The sequence below is a fragment of the Geotrypetes seraphini genome, chromosome 2, assembly GCF_902459505.1.
Source record: "Geotrypetes seraphini chromosome 2, aGeoSer1.1, whole genome shotgun sequence".
Lineage (NCBI taxonomy): Eukaryota > Metazoa > Chordata > Amphibia > Gymnophiona > Dermophiidae > Geotrypetes > Geotrypetes seraphini.
In genome coordinates this window covers 249652875-249669522 of record NC_047085.1, presented here as the reverse complement: position 1 = coordinate 249669522, position 16648 = coordinate 249652875, and the positions used below count along the sequence as shown (strand labels likewise).

The window sequence follows — 16648 nt, the reverse complement described above, 5'->3', positions numbered from 1 at the left end:
AATTTGAACACATGAATTCGACACAATTGGGACACTATAATAAATTCAAGAAGGTTGGGATCCATTAACAAAATTTTGTAAGAATTGATCATATGTATTTCCATTTGATTTCTGTTATGCACATCCAGAAATAAAAACATAGAAATAGACGGCAGATAAGGGCCAAGGCCCATCTAGTCTGCCCACCCTAATGTCCCTCCCCTACCTTCGCCCTGTGAATAGATCCCTCCCCTACCTTCGCCCTGTGAATAGATCCCATGTGACGATCCCATTTGGCCTTAAAATCAGGCACGCTGCTGGCCTCGATCACATGCAGTGGAAGACTATTCCAGCGATCAACCACCCTTTCTGTGAAAAAGAATTTCCTGGTGTCAGCTCGTAGTTTCCCTCCCCTAATTTTCCACGGATGCCCTCTTGTTGTCGTGGGACCCTTGAAAAGGAAGATATCTTCCTCCGTCTCTATGCGGCCCGAGAGATACTTGAACGTCTCAATCATGTCCCCCCTCTCTCTGCGCTCCTCGAGTGAGTATAGCTGCAATTTGTTTAGCCGTTCCTCGTATGGGAGATCCTTGAGTCCTGAGACCATCCGGGTGGCCATTCTCTGAACCGACTCCAGCAAGGGTGAGAGGGTATGAGAGGAGGGTGATACATATTTATTTTATTAGTATGGAGTGCTGATTATTGTAATATTTGTTTGTTAATCTGTTGCAGTTAATGTTGGTTTTTGAAAATGAATAAAGATTAAAAAAAAGGAGTGAAAATAGCCACCTTGCCACATACCAACAAAATAACTATACCCAAATAAGGTATTATAGAGGGTAATAGTGCTCTTAATACATAAACGTTGGCTTCCTATTTCAAGGGGAAGATAGAAGATATTTGTAAGCAAATCACAAAATAATAGGAGGCAGAAGATTGTGAGATTAATATTCCTGGAGATGAATAGGGCAGAATTCATTCCACAATCTACTGTGAAAAATCTCTTAAATTGTTTAAACAATACAATTCATCATATTGTATATTTGTGTGGCTCACTGGTAGAGCTGCTGCCTCTGCACGCAGAGGTTGTGAGATCAAATCCCAATGCTGCTTCTTGTGACCCTGGCCAAGTCTCCAGTGCCCACTGCTTTGAATGTCAAAGTCACAAAAAGATGGTATAAAGTTCCCATTCCTTTTCCCTTACTTGCTTCTCTTATCAGATATAGAGGACATCTTAAGCTTTTACGCAGGTTTGAAGGAACTGGATAAAATGAGGGAGGTTTAGTTTTAACACCTATTTTTAAAAAAATTCCAAGGCAGGGATACAGGACACTATAATTTATAGGCTTGATGGCCTATCTCTCCTTATTTACAAAGATCATGGAAGGTTTGGTAGCCAATCGATTGGTGAATTATTTGGACAAGTTTAATATGCTGCATAATTTATAATCAGAATTTTATAAATATTATAGTATGAAAACAGTTCTGGTCTCTTTATTAGCCAAAGGGAGATGCTTGTTGGGTAAAGGTCAAACATCTATTTGTATGCAATTTGATTTATCTATTGCTTCCAATACCTCTTGCTGTTGATATTAAATGAGATTGGAATCATGGAATTATGGGCATGCTTTACACTGTTTTAAAGGACTCCTGATTTAAAGATCTTATAAAATAAACTTTCATGGTTCCCTGTCAAGCACATGGAATGTATGTTTGTGGGAAGGGCGGAGGTCCCCTAGGGATTGCCACTGTCTCCAGTTCTGTTTAATATATTAATGAGCTCTTTAGGTTAAAAAAAAAAAAAAATAACCTTGTTCACTTTGGTTATCAAACTTTCATTTATGCAGATATCACTGTTTTACTTCCTATCTCAAAGACTGCTGGGAAAACATCTGACAGAATAAAAGCTTATTTTAATTTGATAGATCATTGGATCTTGGAACATTTTCTGAAACTAGAGATATCAAGTTTTTGTTAATTGAATCACTTAATAATATTTGAAATTAAAACATATTTAGGCTGGTTAATATCAGCTTCAGATTTGAATCTAGTCTAATGATTCTGGATCTCTAACTAGTACTCTTAACACCCAAGATGCAGGTGAATGCAGCAGTCAAAAAAATAAGGAAAATACAGAGCCATATTGACCCATCTGGTTTTTGATTAGTAGTGCAGATCTGGTTTGTTGCTGTCGCAGCTAGATTATTGTAATATTGTATACATGGTCTGTCATAAGTATTTACTTAAAAAAATTCAAAATTCAAAATACATAGAAACATAGAAATAGACGGCAGATAAGGGCCCACGGCCCATCTAGTCTGCCCACCTTAATGTCCCTCTCCTACCTTTGCCCTGTGAATAGATCCCATGTGCCGATCCCATTTGGCCTTAAAATCAGGCACGCTGCTGGCCTCAATCACCTGTAGTGGAAGACTATTCCAGCGATCAACCACTCTTTCAGTGAAAAAGAATTTCCTGGTGTCACCTCGTAGTTTCCCGCCCCTGATTTTCAACGGATGCCCTCTTGTTGTCGTGGGAGGGCATCCGTTGAAAATCAGGGGCGGGAAACTACGAGGTGACACCAGGAAATTCTTTTTCACTGAAAGAGTGGTTGATCGCTGGAATAGTCCAATTAATATACTCTGCTCATAGATATGATAGAATTACACACCATTGTTCATAGATCTTCACTGGCTGTCCACTAAAACCTGAATCCATTTTCAAATTTGTACAATGGTGTTAAAAATAATTTATGGGAGAGCTTTTTCATACGTGTAGATGTGATATGTTGGCCAAACTGAAATAGAATCCGGAACATGTAATGACCTAATATTCCGCAGTGTGCCAATTCTAAGACATTTTGAATTCATTGCTCATACAAATTAGGATGCAAAAAAACTATTGGTATTTCGAAAGGTGGTGAAGTCATTTCTGTTTAACACATCACCAATATAGTGTGTGTAAGACGAATGAGCAACTGAAGAATTATTATAGATATAGATCTATGGAAGACAGCAGGCATGCACATTCTCTGCTTCTTTCTTGTGCACCAACACCAGGCCTCTATTGGTACTTCTACACCCAAAAATTGCTCGCTGACAGAAGGAAGTAAAATGGGTGGCTGCGTTGGGGTAATGTACTGAGGGGAAGGAGGGAGCACTATGGGACTGAGACAGGGAAGGGGGCCAAGAAAGGAGGAGCTCAAGGAAGAGAAGGAAAGCCCATCTACTTTAAATAGGACTGCACTAATACATCTAAAATTGACATAGTTCTAGGGCCTAGGCTGCAAGGTTTACAACATGTCGGATATGTACGGTATATATTTAGAGCTGTACAGTGGAAGGCTACTCAAGAAAATATCATATAGAAAACAATATTGACACCAATCCTGAATTATCTAAGCGAGTCTTTTATAAAGCTGCAGTAGTGATGTTGCTGCGATAAATGCACCGAAGACCATTAAATGCCTTTCAGTTTTGGTGCATTTACCATGGTTTTGTAAATGAGGATGAAAATAAGATTACACCATCATATGTGGTTAAGCAATTTTTGTTAATTAAACATTCACAAGTTACACATAGTACAAACCAGTTCACTTATCCATCTATAAATGGTCGGCCAAGTTGTAGATATATGAAAAAGTTTCTGGCATTTCAAGTGGCAACGGATTGGAGGGAAATAGTGGATCATTGTCTTTTTACTAATTCATGCATAATGTTTCATTATCAGCCTAAAAACATATTTGTTTAAGAAATGGAATATGTAATGATTGTGTTTTTATGATGTCTCTTATTTGTTGATTGGCCAATACAATATTGGGAATATACAATCTTATTGTAAACTGCTCTTAACTTATTTGGTTATAGTGGTTTATAAATAAATAATAATTACACTGGCTAACACTCATTTTGGTGCCTCAAATGTTAGACCAGTTTCTGGGTATTGTGGCAGGCAAAAGGAGCCAAACTCTAAGATATACACCATGCCAGTAGGTGAAAGGTTCGAGGGGAGATCCGGGAAACTACAGACCAGTGAGTCTGACCTCAGTACCGGGAAAGATGGTAGAGGCACTGATAAAGGACTGCATCATTGATCACCTTGACGAACACGATCTGATGAGGACCAGCCAGCACGGCTTCAGCAAAGAAAGATCTTGCTTGACGAACTTGCTGCACTTCTTCGAGGGAGTAAACAGGCAGATAGACAAGGATAACCCGGTTGACATTGTATATTTGGATTTTCAGAAGGCATTCGACAAGGATCCGCATGAACGACTACTTTGAAAAATTGCAAGCTATGGAATCGAGGGTGAAATACTTAAGTGGATTAAAAACTGGCTGGCGGATAGGAAACAAAGAGTGGGGGTAAATGGACAATACTCGGACTGAAAAAGCGACACGAATGGAGTGCTGCAGGGTTCGGCGCTCGGACCCGTGCTCTTCAACATATTTATAAATGACCTGTAAATTGGTATGACGAGTGAGGTGATTAAATTTGCAGACAATACAAAGTTATTCAGAGTAGTGAAGATGCAGGAGGATTGCGAAGACCTGCAACGGGACATACGCTCGAGAAATGGGCTTTGACATGGCAAATGAGGTTTAACATGGATAAGTATAAAGTGGTGCATGTCGGTAACAAAAATCTTAACACGAATACAGGATGTCTGGTGTGGTACTTGGAAAGAGACTTGGGAGTACTGGTTGACAAGTTGATGAAGCTGTCCGCGCAATGTGTGGCGGCGGCGAAAAGGGCGAACAGAATGCTAGGAATGATTAAGAAGGGGATCACAAACAGATCAGAGAGGGTTATCATGCCACTGTACCGGGCCATGGTATGCCCTCACCTGGAGTACCTCATCCAGTACTGGTTGCTGTACATGAAGAAGGACACAGTGCTACTCAAAAGGATCCAGAGAAGAGCGACCAAAATGGTTAAGGGGCTGGAAGAGCTGCCGTACAGTGAGAGGTTAGAGAAACTGGGCCTCTTCTCCCTTGAAAAGAGGAGACTGAGAGGGGACATGATCGAAACGTTCAAGATAATGAAGGGAATAGACTTTGAACTCTGGTATAGCGGTATACAAGAAATAAATTAGTAGTAGTAGTAATAGTAATAGATAAAAACAGATTGTTCACCCTCTTCAAGGTAGAGAGAACGAGAGGGAACTCTCTAAAGTTAAAAGGGGATAGATTCCATACAAGCGTAAGGAAGTTCTTCTTCACCTAGAGTGGTAGAAAAATGGAATGCTCTTCTGGAGGCTGTTATAGGGGAAAACACCCTCCAGGGATTCAAGACAAAGTTAGACAAGTTCCTGCTGAACCAGAACGTATGTAGGTTAGGCTAGACACAGGGCACTGGTCTTTGACCTAAGGGCCGATGCGTGAGCAGACTGCTGGGCATGATGGACCACTGGTCTGACCCAGCAGTGGCAATTCTTATGTTCTTATATAAGTCTAACAAGCGCACATACCTCTCTTAGAGCACATATTGGAGCATTTATCCGAAAAGGACTGTTTCTCAGGGTAGAGACTTTGAGAAGCAGAGCCATGGTACTGAGAGGCTGGCAGATGCTGTCGTGGCTCCGAATGACTGGTGGATGGTCTTGGTCTTGAGTGTTGGCTGCGTGGCATATTTCGTGAGGATGATGGTCTACAACAGATAAAAAAGTAAAAATACATAAGAGGAACTGCTGAAGGAAATCACTGGGGACATTGAGCTGTTAAAGGCATGGAGGGGCATAATCAAAAAAACTGTCTAAATTCCTTTTTGGCCTAAGGCCTTAAACGTTGAAAGCAGAAGCAGGGAAAGTGTCCATAACCAAAACAAACGTCCTTGTTTTGATTATGGCCTGCCTCTACCTTCAGCTGTTTAAATGCCCAGCCAACCACTACATCTACAAGTACACCCAAACGACGTCGACACTTATACCCCATAATGAACCAAAAAAACGCATAAGCCCAAAACGTCCAACACAAGGGCTTTTAGGCGAAGGAGGAGGCAGTCCGCTTAAAAGCTGGATTCTGTAACCAGTGTCTGTCAAAAACAACACTGGTTACAGAATCCCCCCCCAAACTGCCCCCCCCCAACACAACATCAGGGCAGGAGGGAACCCCCCGATGACATCGGGAAAAGAGGGAGCCCAAGCCCTCTTGCCCTGGCGATCGTGCCCCTCCCCCCCACCGAGTACGATTGGGCCAGGAAGGATCCTAAACCCTCCTGGCCCCGGCGACCCCCCCCCCGAGTACAATCAGGCCAGGAGGGAGCCCAAGCTCTCCTGGCCCCGGCAATCCCCTCTCCGACTCGACTTGGCCAGGAGAGAGCCCAAGCCCCCACCCCACACTACAATACGGGTAGGAGGGATCCCAGGCCCTCCTGCCCTCAACACCACCCCCCCGAACCCCCGATCGGCCCCCCTGCCGACCCGCAACCCCCCAACCCCACCCCCCTTCCCCGTACCTGAAATCGTTGGCCGGACAGACGGGTTCCAAGCCCACCCATCCGGCAGGCTAGCCGGCTCCAGAATGGGGCTGGATTGGCCCAGGCGGCTGAAACCCCGCCTACAGGTGGGGCCTGAGGCGCCTGGGCCAATTAGAATAGGCCCAGAAGCCTTAGGTTCCTCCTGTGGGCGGGGCCTTAGGCACATGGGCCGGGTTGGGCCCAGGCTCCCTCCTGGCCAGCTCGTACTTGGCGGGGGGGGGGGAGTCGCCGGGGCAAGAGGGCTTGGGCTCCCTCTTGCCCCGATATTGTGTATGTGTGTGTGTGTGGGGGGGGGGTTAAGCATCGTGGCAGGAGAGATGCCTCATCTCCCCTACCGCGATGCCATCACTCCTCTACCCGAACTGCCGCAACCCACAGGCAGCTCAGCGGCCCCTTTTTCGGCACTTAGACCTTGTTTAACTTCGTCTAAGTCAAAAAGGTATAAGTGCCGACTAGGCAACCTGCCTACGTATTTGGTTATACCTGTTGTACGCCTAGGTGTAGGTCGGCCCACCTCCCGCCCACCGCCCGCCCTTTCCTCTCCTCTAAACACGCCTCTTTTCTCTTTGTGCATTTAGAGGCAGGGGAAAGGTCTAAGCTGTTTTTAGATACGTCTAAAAACCAGCTTTGGTTATGGGTACTTGGATGATCAGGCTTTTTGATCGTCCAAGTAGCCATTTAGGACACTTTTTACACATTTTTTTAAATTATGAACCCCATAGTTTTCAACTCTAGCAGTAAAAGGCTAATTCCCTTCGGTTTGTGGTAAAAATTCATTATATTACAAAACTTACTATGTGTTATTAAAAATCTGTTTCTATATGTTATTAAAAATCTGTTTCTATGTGGTTGTGCACCACCTTTGAAGTATTTACTCCCGGATTTGCATGCCAACCAGCTCCACTGTATGCAGATCTCTCCCATGCATATTTATTAGGAATATTCTGTAAAACCTGACTTTTTCACAACCCTTGGGGATTGGGAATGAATACCAAGGTATTACCACCACTTATCCATTTTCATCTTTTGTCACAGTAGCCTCAGTTATTTCTTTCCAGCAGGAAAGTTTAGATATAGTGGGCAATCACTGATTGCCTTTTTGATTGCAGAATCACCTGCCTTGCTCTAATTAAACCTTATATCCTGTCTACCTAATATGATTCCCAAAAGGCATTACCATATAAAACTGCCCTACTCCAAGCTGTTGACTAAGCTGGCAGTACAATGAAGATAGTAGTCTCAGTTAACAGCATAAGCAAATTGAAGAAAAAAGCACCTCCTCACCAAGTTGCTCTTTGCTCCATTTTGTTAACATAAGAATTGCCATACTGGGACAGACTGAAGGTCTATCAAGCCCAGCCTCCTGTTTCCAACAGTGGCCAACCCAGATCCCAAGTACCTAGCTAGATCCCAAGTAGTAAAACAGATTTTAATCTGCTTATCCGAGGAATAAGCGGTGGATTTCCCCAAGCCATCTCAATAATTGTTATGTCAGCCATACCATCTGATCTCCCATTAGACATCCCTTGCCTTTTCACTTGTGTTCTCCAGCCCTCTCAAGTAGTGCAGAGATGAGGGAACAACTTGTGCCACAACAGCTTTTGTCACCTAGAGCTAAAAATATTGCACTGAGGCTAGACATCAGCACCAGCTATAACTTCTGTCCTGGTTCTTCATTCCAATGCAGAGAACCCAGTATGCATTCCTCACTGGTGCCGGTGCTAGTTCTTTGACTCTCTTTCCCAGTGCATAATCCCTCTATCCCACCCCCACCCTCCTTTTTCAGAGGGAATGGTACAGTTTAGGGGATGAAGAGCTTATGTGCACGACGGAAGAGCGGGACTTGGGTGTGATTGTATGCGATGATCTTAAGTTGGCCAAACAGGTTAAAGAGGTGATGGCGAAAGCTAGAAGGATGCTAGGCTGCACAGGGAGAGGTATGGCTATGGCTTGTAGGAAAAAAGGAGGTATTGATGCCTCTGTATAAGACTCTGGTGAGACCTCATTTAGAATATTGTGTACAATTCTGGAGGCTCCACCTTCAAAAAGATATAAAAAGGATGGAGTCAGTCCAGAAGAAGGCTACTAAAATGGTATATGGTCTTCGTGATAAGTCATATGGGTACAGACTTAAAAATCTCAATCTGTATACTTTGGAGGAAAGAGGGGAGATATGATAGAGATGTTTAAATACCTACGTAATATAAATGTGCATGAGTCGAGTCTCTTTCATTTGAAAGGAAACTCTGCAATGAGAGGGCATAGGATGAAATTAAGAGGTGATAGGCTCCGGAGTAATCTAAGGCAATACTCTTTTACAAAAAGGGTGGTAGATGCATGGAACAGTCTCCCAGAAGAGATGGTGGAGACAGAGACTGGGTCTGAATTCAAAAGGACCTGGGATAGGCACGTGGGATCTCTCAGAGAGTGAAAGAGATAATGGTTACTGCGGATGGGCAGAATAGATGGGCCATTTGGCCTTTATCTGCAGTCATGTTTCTATGTTCACTCCTGATGCTATCTATGCAACAAATGCAGCTAAAAAGCAGAACTATGTTGCTCTCTCCAACTAAGCTGCACAATACCCAAACTCAATACTCTTCTGAAGAAAGTGAGCTTGGGACCTGCATAGCTCAAAGTCACCAAGAATTGGGTGGTGCCAGAACAAATCAGAACCACTGTTCTAAAAACAGTGCTAACAGCAAGCTTCCAAACAAGATGGGTGATGGGGGGGGGTGTTTAACAAAAAGAAACTGGCTTGGAGGGTGTCAGGTCAAAAGCGCACCGGGACAAAGGCGCGCCCAGACAATTGAGCGCAGCGCGGAGGCGTGCGCCGCTCTAAATTACTGTTTTTAGGGCTCCGATGGGGGGGCGTGGGGGGAACCCCCCCACTTTACTTAATAGACATCGCGCCACGTTGTGGGGGGGTTGGGGGGGTGTAACCCCCCACATTTTACTGAAAACTTCACTTTTTCCCTGTTTTTAGGGAAAAAGTTAAGTTTACAGTAAACTGTGGAGGGTTACAACCCCCCAAACCCCCCATAACGCCGGTGCGATGTCTATTAAGTAAAGTGGGGGGGTTCCCCCCCACACCCCCCCATTGGAGCCCTAAAAACAGTAATTTAGAGCGGCGCGCACCTCCGCGCTGCGCTCAATTGTCCGGGCGCGCCTTTGTCTTTCGCGCCATTGTCTATGAACCGGCTTGGAGAGGCTATAGGGTGGAAACAGGGTGATGGAGGCTGAGTAGTTGGAGAGGCAACTGCATACTGGTGGGGGGGGAGTGTTTATTGAGAAGAGAGGGAGTATGGGAGGAACAAGGGGGGGGGGAAATGTACACGTGGGTCCAAGAAAACAAATTGGCAAATGGTTCAAGTTCCAAAAGGAATGAAAATGTTGGAGCAGACATGGTGGGGAAAGGGACAGAGCATGTCAGGGAGCACAACTAAGACCGCCACAGAAGAGGATCCTTTACTCGCCCAATTCAAATGCATGCCTTTTATTCTTAATACAAAAGTTCAAGCATTCTTGCATCTTCTCCATCTCTCCCTCCACCTGTTTATTCTCTGTCCATTATTGACATTCCTTTATCTCTGAATTTGTTTATAAACCGTTTTGCTGTGCTTAAATGAAAAGGTTGCATATCAAGTGCAATAAACCATAAATTATTATAGCCAGATATATCCCATGAATGGCTTCTCAATTGATTGACAGTGGGACAGAATTTTCAGTGTTGCTATTGTATATTGGGTTATATGAATTTAATTGCACAGTCAGCATTTCTAACCCTAATGGAAACATGCTTTAGGCCAGTGTTCTTCAACCACCAGTCCATGGACCAGTGCCGGTCCACAGAAATTTTCTGCCGGTCCACAGGGCCAGCATGTGCATCAGGCCCAAAACAATGTTCTTCAACTGCCAGTCCATGGTGCAATCGATGCAGCGTTATCTTCAAGCCAGCTCCTTCTTCCTCACTGATTCAGTGCACAAAGCCACGGGCAGTGGCTCCTACGCGTATCCTGCACCTGAACTGGAAGCCTTCTCTCTGACGTTGCAACGTCAGAGGGAAGGCTTCCAAATGAGGCATGGGACACGCAAGGAGCCGCTGCCCGCAGCTTTGTGCACTGCATCAGTGAGGAAGAGGGAGCCAGCCTGAAGATAATATCGGGGGCGGCATAAAATGGCCAGGTGGGATTATGCCAGAAGGTAAGGCATAGCATGGAGGGAGGGAGACAACAAAGGTAAGGGGGAAAGATTTTATTTTTTAATTTAGTGATTGAATTATGTCAATTTTGAGAATTTACATCTGCTGTCAGTGTGCTTTATATAGTTTAATTTTGTGGTTAACCATTATGTGTTATTAATAAGATTATATTGTGTATCTGTGAAAAATGAATGGAAAAAATAGTGTTACAATTACTACTATTATGGGGGCGGGGTCTGGCCCACGACTTAGCCCAGTGTTCTTTAACCGCCGGTCCACGGATTGATGCCGGTCCACAGAATAATTATTTTATTTCTGCTGGTCCATAGGTGTAAAAAGGTTGAAAAACACTGCTTTAGGCTATGAGTGTTGAAGCTCTCTACGTGGTGTGTGTCTGTCGGTCTTCAGGATGGTTCAAGTAGGGAAGTATCAGAGTCCAGCCTCTACCATATCAACAAATTTTAGGGTCCATCTCATTAACAGACTGTGATGGTAAGCATTTGCTCTAGATTATAGGGAGAGAGTGGTAGTTAAGTCATATAGTTAATGGTAGTGTAGGAGTATACTGTATATTTGGTTGGGGGAGGGGTGGGTTGTTTTGTTTTCCTTCTTTAGATTATATAAAACCCAAAGGAACATTTAGTCTTTGAACCTTGTGCTACTTTGACTATCATGTGTTTGTTTTTCTTTTACTGTACTTCTCAATGAGCATGTTTGACCAGTCCTTGTTTGCTGTTTCTGCTATTTAAATTTTATACCATTGACCCATTGTATCATGTCACATGTTATAGGGTTGAGTGGGAGGGGGGTATGCTTGGAATGAGAATGTTAGAGGATTCATTGACAATTGAAACTTTGTTTGGTTGTTTATATGTTTATTGAACTTTTAATAAAATAAATTTAACAAAAACCCTGATGGAAGTTGTGACCCAACCCATCTGCCCAAGAAAGTAAAAAATTAGTTCTAATCTTAATTAACCTCTTAACAGCGAAGGTCTCCCACACCATTTCTGCCCTGACTTTAGCCGCTCTTGGGCAGACTACCTCAAAGGGAAAAAAATCCTCAAATTCCCATATACCCCCTTATATTTTGAACAAAACCAATGATATTTGTAATCTATGTAAGAGAACAATTAATCAGTTCTAGCACTCAAGAGCAAATAGAAGAGTTATGCAGATTTGTCTAGATCAGTTGTCGCCAACGTTTTTCATATAGATGGGTTACTAATTTTGAAAACTGCCTTGACCTCGTTCAGACTGCGTATTAAACATTAAAAATAAATACTAAATATTGAATCTGCAATACTTCAAGGATATACTGTATTTTAAAAACTCACATTATTTTGAGATTGTCAACAGTAGCAAATTCCATAAATGAGATACCTAAGAGATTGTTTGCAGGTACTATAGCAAGATGGCAAGACTGAAATTAACTCATTTACAGGATCTGAAGAGCATCAGCCAACTATTTGAGGGCCACAATGGAGGATTTCAATGGCCACATGTTGAAGACCACTGTTCGAAAATGGAACAGTGCACATCATCCAGAGATAAAACAAATGAATAAATATTTATTAAAAACTAATAAAACAGTCTCTATTATACATTTCCCATGGAGTTTGCTTCCTTGCTTTTGCTCTAGATTTTGTGATAAGAACATAAAGAATTGCCACTGCTGGGTCAGACCAGTGGTCCATCGTGCCCAGCAGTCCGCTCATGCGGCGGACCTGAGGTCAAAGACCAGTGACCTAACTGAGTCTAGCTTTACCTGCGTACATTTTGGTTCAGCAGGAACTTGTCTAACTTTGTCTTGAATTCCTGGAGGGTGTTTTCCCCTATAACAGCCTCTGGAAGAGCGTTCCATTTTCATACCACTCTCTGGGTGAAGAAGAACTTCCTTACGTTTGTACGGAATCTAACCCCTTTTAACTTCAGAGAGTGCCCTCTCGTTCTCTCTTCCTTGGAGAGGGTGAACAACCTGTCTTTATCTACTAAGTCTATTCCCTTCATTATCTTGAATCATGTCCCTCTCAGTCTCCTCTTTTTAAGGGAGAAGAGGCCCAGTTTCTCTAATCTCTCACTGTACGGCAACTCCTCCAGCCCCTTAACCATTTTAGTTGCTCTTCTCTAGACCCTTTCGAGTAGCACTGTGTCCTTCTTCATGTACGGCGACCAGTGCTGGATGCAGTATTTCAAGTGAGGGCATACCATGGCCCAGTACAGCGGCATGATAACCTTCTCCAATCTGTTCTTGATTTCCTTCTTAATCATTCCTAGCATTCTGTTTGCCCTTTTCACCACCACCGCACATTGCGCGGACGGCTTCGTTGACTTGTCGACCAGTACTCCCAAGACTCTTTCCAGGGAGGTTTCTCCAGGTACTGCACCGGACATCCTGTATTCGTTTATAAGATTTTTGTTACCGACATGCATCACCTTACACTTATCCACGTTAAACCTCATTTGCCATGTCGCAGTCCATTTCTCGAGCGTGTTTATGTCACGTTGCAAGTCTTCGCAATCCTCCTGCATCTTCACTACTCTGAATAACTTCGTATCGTCTGCAAATTTAATCACCTCACTCGTCGTACAAATTTCCAGGTTATTTATAAATATGTTGAAGAGCATGGGTCATGACGCTTTTCCAGTCCGAGTATTGTCCATTTACCCCCACTCTCTTTTTCCTATCCGCCAGCCAGTTTTTAATCCATGTGAATATTTCACCCTTGATTCCATGGCTCGCAATTTTTCGAAGTAGTCGTTCATGCGGAACCTTGTCGAACGCCTTCTGAAAATCCAGATATACAATGTCGACTGGGTCACCCTTGTCTATCTGCCTGTTTACTCCCTCGAAGAAGTGCAACAAGTTTGTTAAGCAAGATCTTCCTTTGCTGAAGCCATGCTGGCTGGTCCTCATCAGATTATGTTTGTCAAGGTGATCAATAATGCGGTCCTTTATCAGCGCCTCTACTATCTTTCCCGGTACCGAGGTCAGACACACCGGTCTGTAGTTTCCCGGATCTCTCCTCGAACCTTTCTTGAAGATCAGCATAACATTCGCTACTTTCCAGTCTTCCGGAATCCTTCCCGATTTGATCGACAGATTGACTATTAGTTGATGCAGTTCAGCTATAGCCCTTTTTAGTTCCTTGATTACCCTCAGATGGATGCCATCCGATCCCGGGGATTTATCATTTTTAAGCCTATCAATCTGCCTGCATACCTCTTCTAGACTGATCGTCAACCCTGTCAGTGTCCCATCATCGTTTCCTGTGTATAGCCTGTCAGCTTCCAGTATGCTGTGTATATCTTCTTCAGTAAATACAGATGCAAAAAATGTGTTCAGTTTGTCGGCAGTGGCTTTGTCCTCCCTTAGCACTCCCTTTATTCCATGATCATCCAACGGCCCCTCCGCTTCCTTCGTGAGTTGTTTCCCCTTAATTTATTGAAAGAACGGCTTGAAGTTTTTTGCCTCCATGGCTATTTTTTCCGCCTCAGCCAATCAGTACCTTAGGCCCCTCCCCGTGCATCAGATGATGCGCCGGGGCAGGGCCTAAGGTCACTATTGCACAGTGGCGGCCGGGGGAGCAGGAGCTGGAGGACTTGCCTCCTACTCCCGAAGATTGGCCTAGGAACAGAAGGGTCCGGGCACCCTTCCTGCTCCCAACTATTTTAAAGATACGGGGAGGGAGGTGGGTGAAGGCAAGCCAGCCCGACTAGGGGTGGGCCGGTCGGGGTGGGAGACCTACAGAGCAGGAGGGACTGAGCACCCCTCCTGCTCCCAACCTTTTGGTGCCAGGTGTGGGTGGGTCGTGCCAGTCGTGGGGAGGGAGACGAGGGCCATGCTGCAGCATCAGAATTATTTTCCCTTCGAGTGGGCTGGCTCTCCTGCGCCCCCCTTCCAGGCAATCTTGCTGCCCAGCCTTTCCTGCTCTCTGCCGCCTTCTATACAGTGTGAGCCTGCGGGTTTAAAGCTTTAAAACTGCGGGCTCGCACTGCTGGGAAGGCGGCAGAGAGTAAGAGATCGGGGCAGAAAGCATGGCTGGAAGATTGGGGCGAGCAGGTTCTTGGGCTGAGCTCCATTAACTACTATTGCATGCGTTGGACTAGGGGAAGGGTGGGAAAGTAGGGGCCGACAGGCATTCGGGGCTGGCAGGCAGGCGATCGGGACATACAGGCGGCTTATACAACAGGCAAGCAGCTTACAGCTATGAGTTTCAGTTCCGCCGAATAGGGAGAAAGAAGCTGCACAAATGCTGTTGAAAATACAGCGTTTCATCCCTCTACTAACTGATCGAGTCATAGCGCTGAACCGGGGCTGACAGGGCAGAGAGAAGGGCGGCAGAGGGCAGGGCAGATGGAAAGGGCTTTAGCGACTGGTCCTCAGTAGTTGTTTATGAGTGATCGGCCAGCCCAGTCGGTATTGCAGGGTTTTGCTTTGTGAATCGGGTCTCTGCCTACTTTGCATGCAGTTGCCTTCATTTGCATGCGCGACTCGGAGGATGGTCGGCAGAGAGGTAAGTGAATCTGGCTGGGGTCGCTATGGGGTCGCAAACCGATCGGTACGCTTTGTAAATCTAGTCCAAAGTGTGATTCTATAAAAAGTAGTCGCGTAGTCCAAAGGGTGTAGTCAAAAGTAGATGTAGTTAGGAGTGGGTCATGGATATGTTTTTTGATTTAGGCGCATGTTTTTGACTTAGGTGTCAGCATATAGGCCAAGAAAACCCTAAAGGTCAGGGCGTCTAGAAACAACTAAGGCTTTTTAGGCAGTGCTTTGCACAATTCTACAAATAACACAATTTATTAGGCAACATATACAGAACTGGGGCTTTAGTGCCTCCTAAATAGGAGGTGGCAAAATGCTTCTGTGGTTTTTCACAAGTACTGCATGCTAATAGAATATTAGTATACGTCATGCAAAAAAAGAAAGTAAAAAGCCCTGCAAAAATGCCACATTAAATCTGGGCTCAGTGCATAGAAAAGTCCTACATTAGAATGTACTTAGCTCTGATTTTAATAAACTTTATTAAAATAGATCCCAAGAGGGCCATTTTCGAAAAGGATATCTAAGTCTGATTTGGATGTTTCCAGCAAAACGTCCAAAGTTATGCCACATTTTTCAACCAAAACATCAACCAACTTGGAAACTTCCAAATGGTCTGCATTTGAACATAGAAGGAGCCAACCTTGTAATGGACTGGCCCCACAGGCATACTAACAGAGCAGTGGGACAACTTAGAGGGCACTGCTGGGAACTTCATATAACGGGTGACAGATGTACATCTCACCATAACCCCCTTTTAATTTAGGGTGAGTCCAACCATAACCTACTATACCCACCCCAATAAACTTTATGGCTGCAGTTTGCAGTATAGTATGGCGGTATAGTAAGGTTTTTTGTGGGGGATTTTTTTTTATAAATCTTTATTGATTTTTAAACTTTGACAATGCAATACAATTATCTGAACATAAATATTTCATAAAACGTATTATTAAACATACAATTTATACTTAGAATAATCATTTTCTTCCCCCCTTACCAAATTACTACAATAAGACAAATTATGTAATTATAATATTATAATTAAGTATTTTAATAAACAAAATATCTTTCCCTCCCTCCTCCCTCCCCTAGGATATAGTAAGGTTTTGATGGGCTCATACTTTCCACCATAAATGTAGTAGTTAGAGTGGCTTATGGGCCTGTATTCTTTTCTCTATGGTTCATTAACCCAATCACCAGGCTACAAAAGACACCTGTGTGTTACTCTAGTAGGTTATCCCATTCTAAGTGTTGCTGATCTACAGACAGGTACGTACTGTTTCATTCAAACTTTTGTGGGGTGGGTGAGGTCTGTGGCCAGTGGAGGAGTGGGGGGAGGTCAGTACTTAATCTCTCCAGTGGTCATCAGGTCAGTTTTGTGGCACCTAGATGCTTTTAAAACAGGTCTAGCCGAAAACATCTAAGTTCCATCTAGGACGTCTTAGGAA

At 44.0% G+C, this 16648-nt stretch overlaps 1 protein-coding gene across 1 annotated transcript in view; it reads right to left on the bottom strand.

The window, feature by feature from the left end:
* LOC117356054 (MARVEL domain-containing protein 3-like) overlaps positions 1-16648 on the bottom strand; it is a 63480-nt gene that overhangs the window by 32695 nt on the left and 14137 nt on the right. The window contains exon 3 of the mRNA XM_033935322.1: positions 5450-5628. Coding sequence (XP_033791213.1) covers positions 5450-5628 — 179 coding nt within the window. The remainder of the gene's footprint in view (positions 1-5449; positions 5629-16648) is intronic.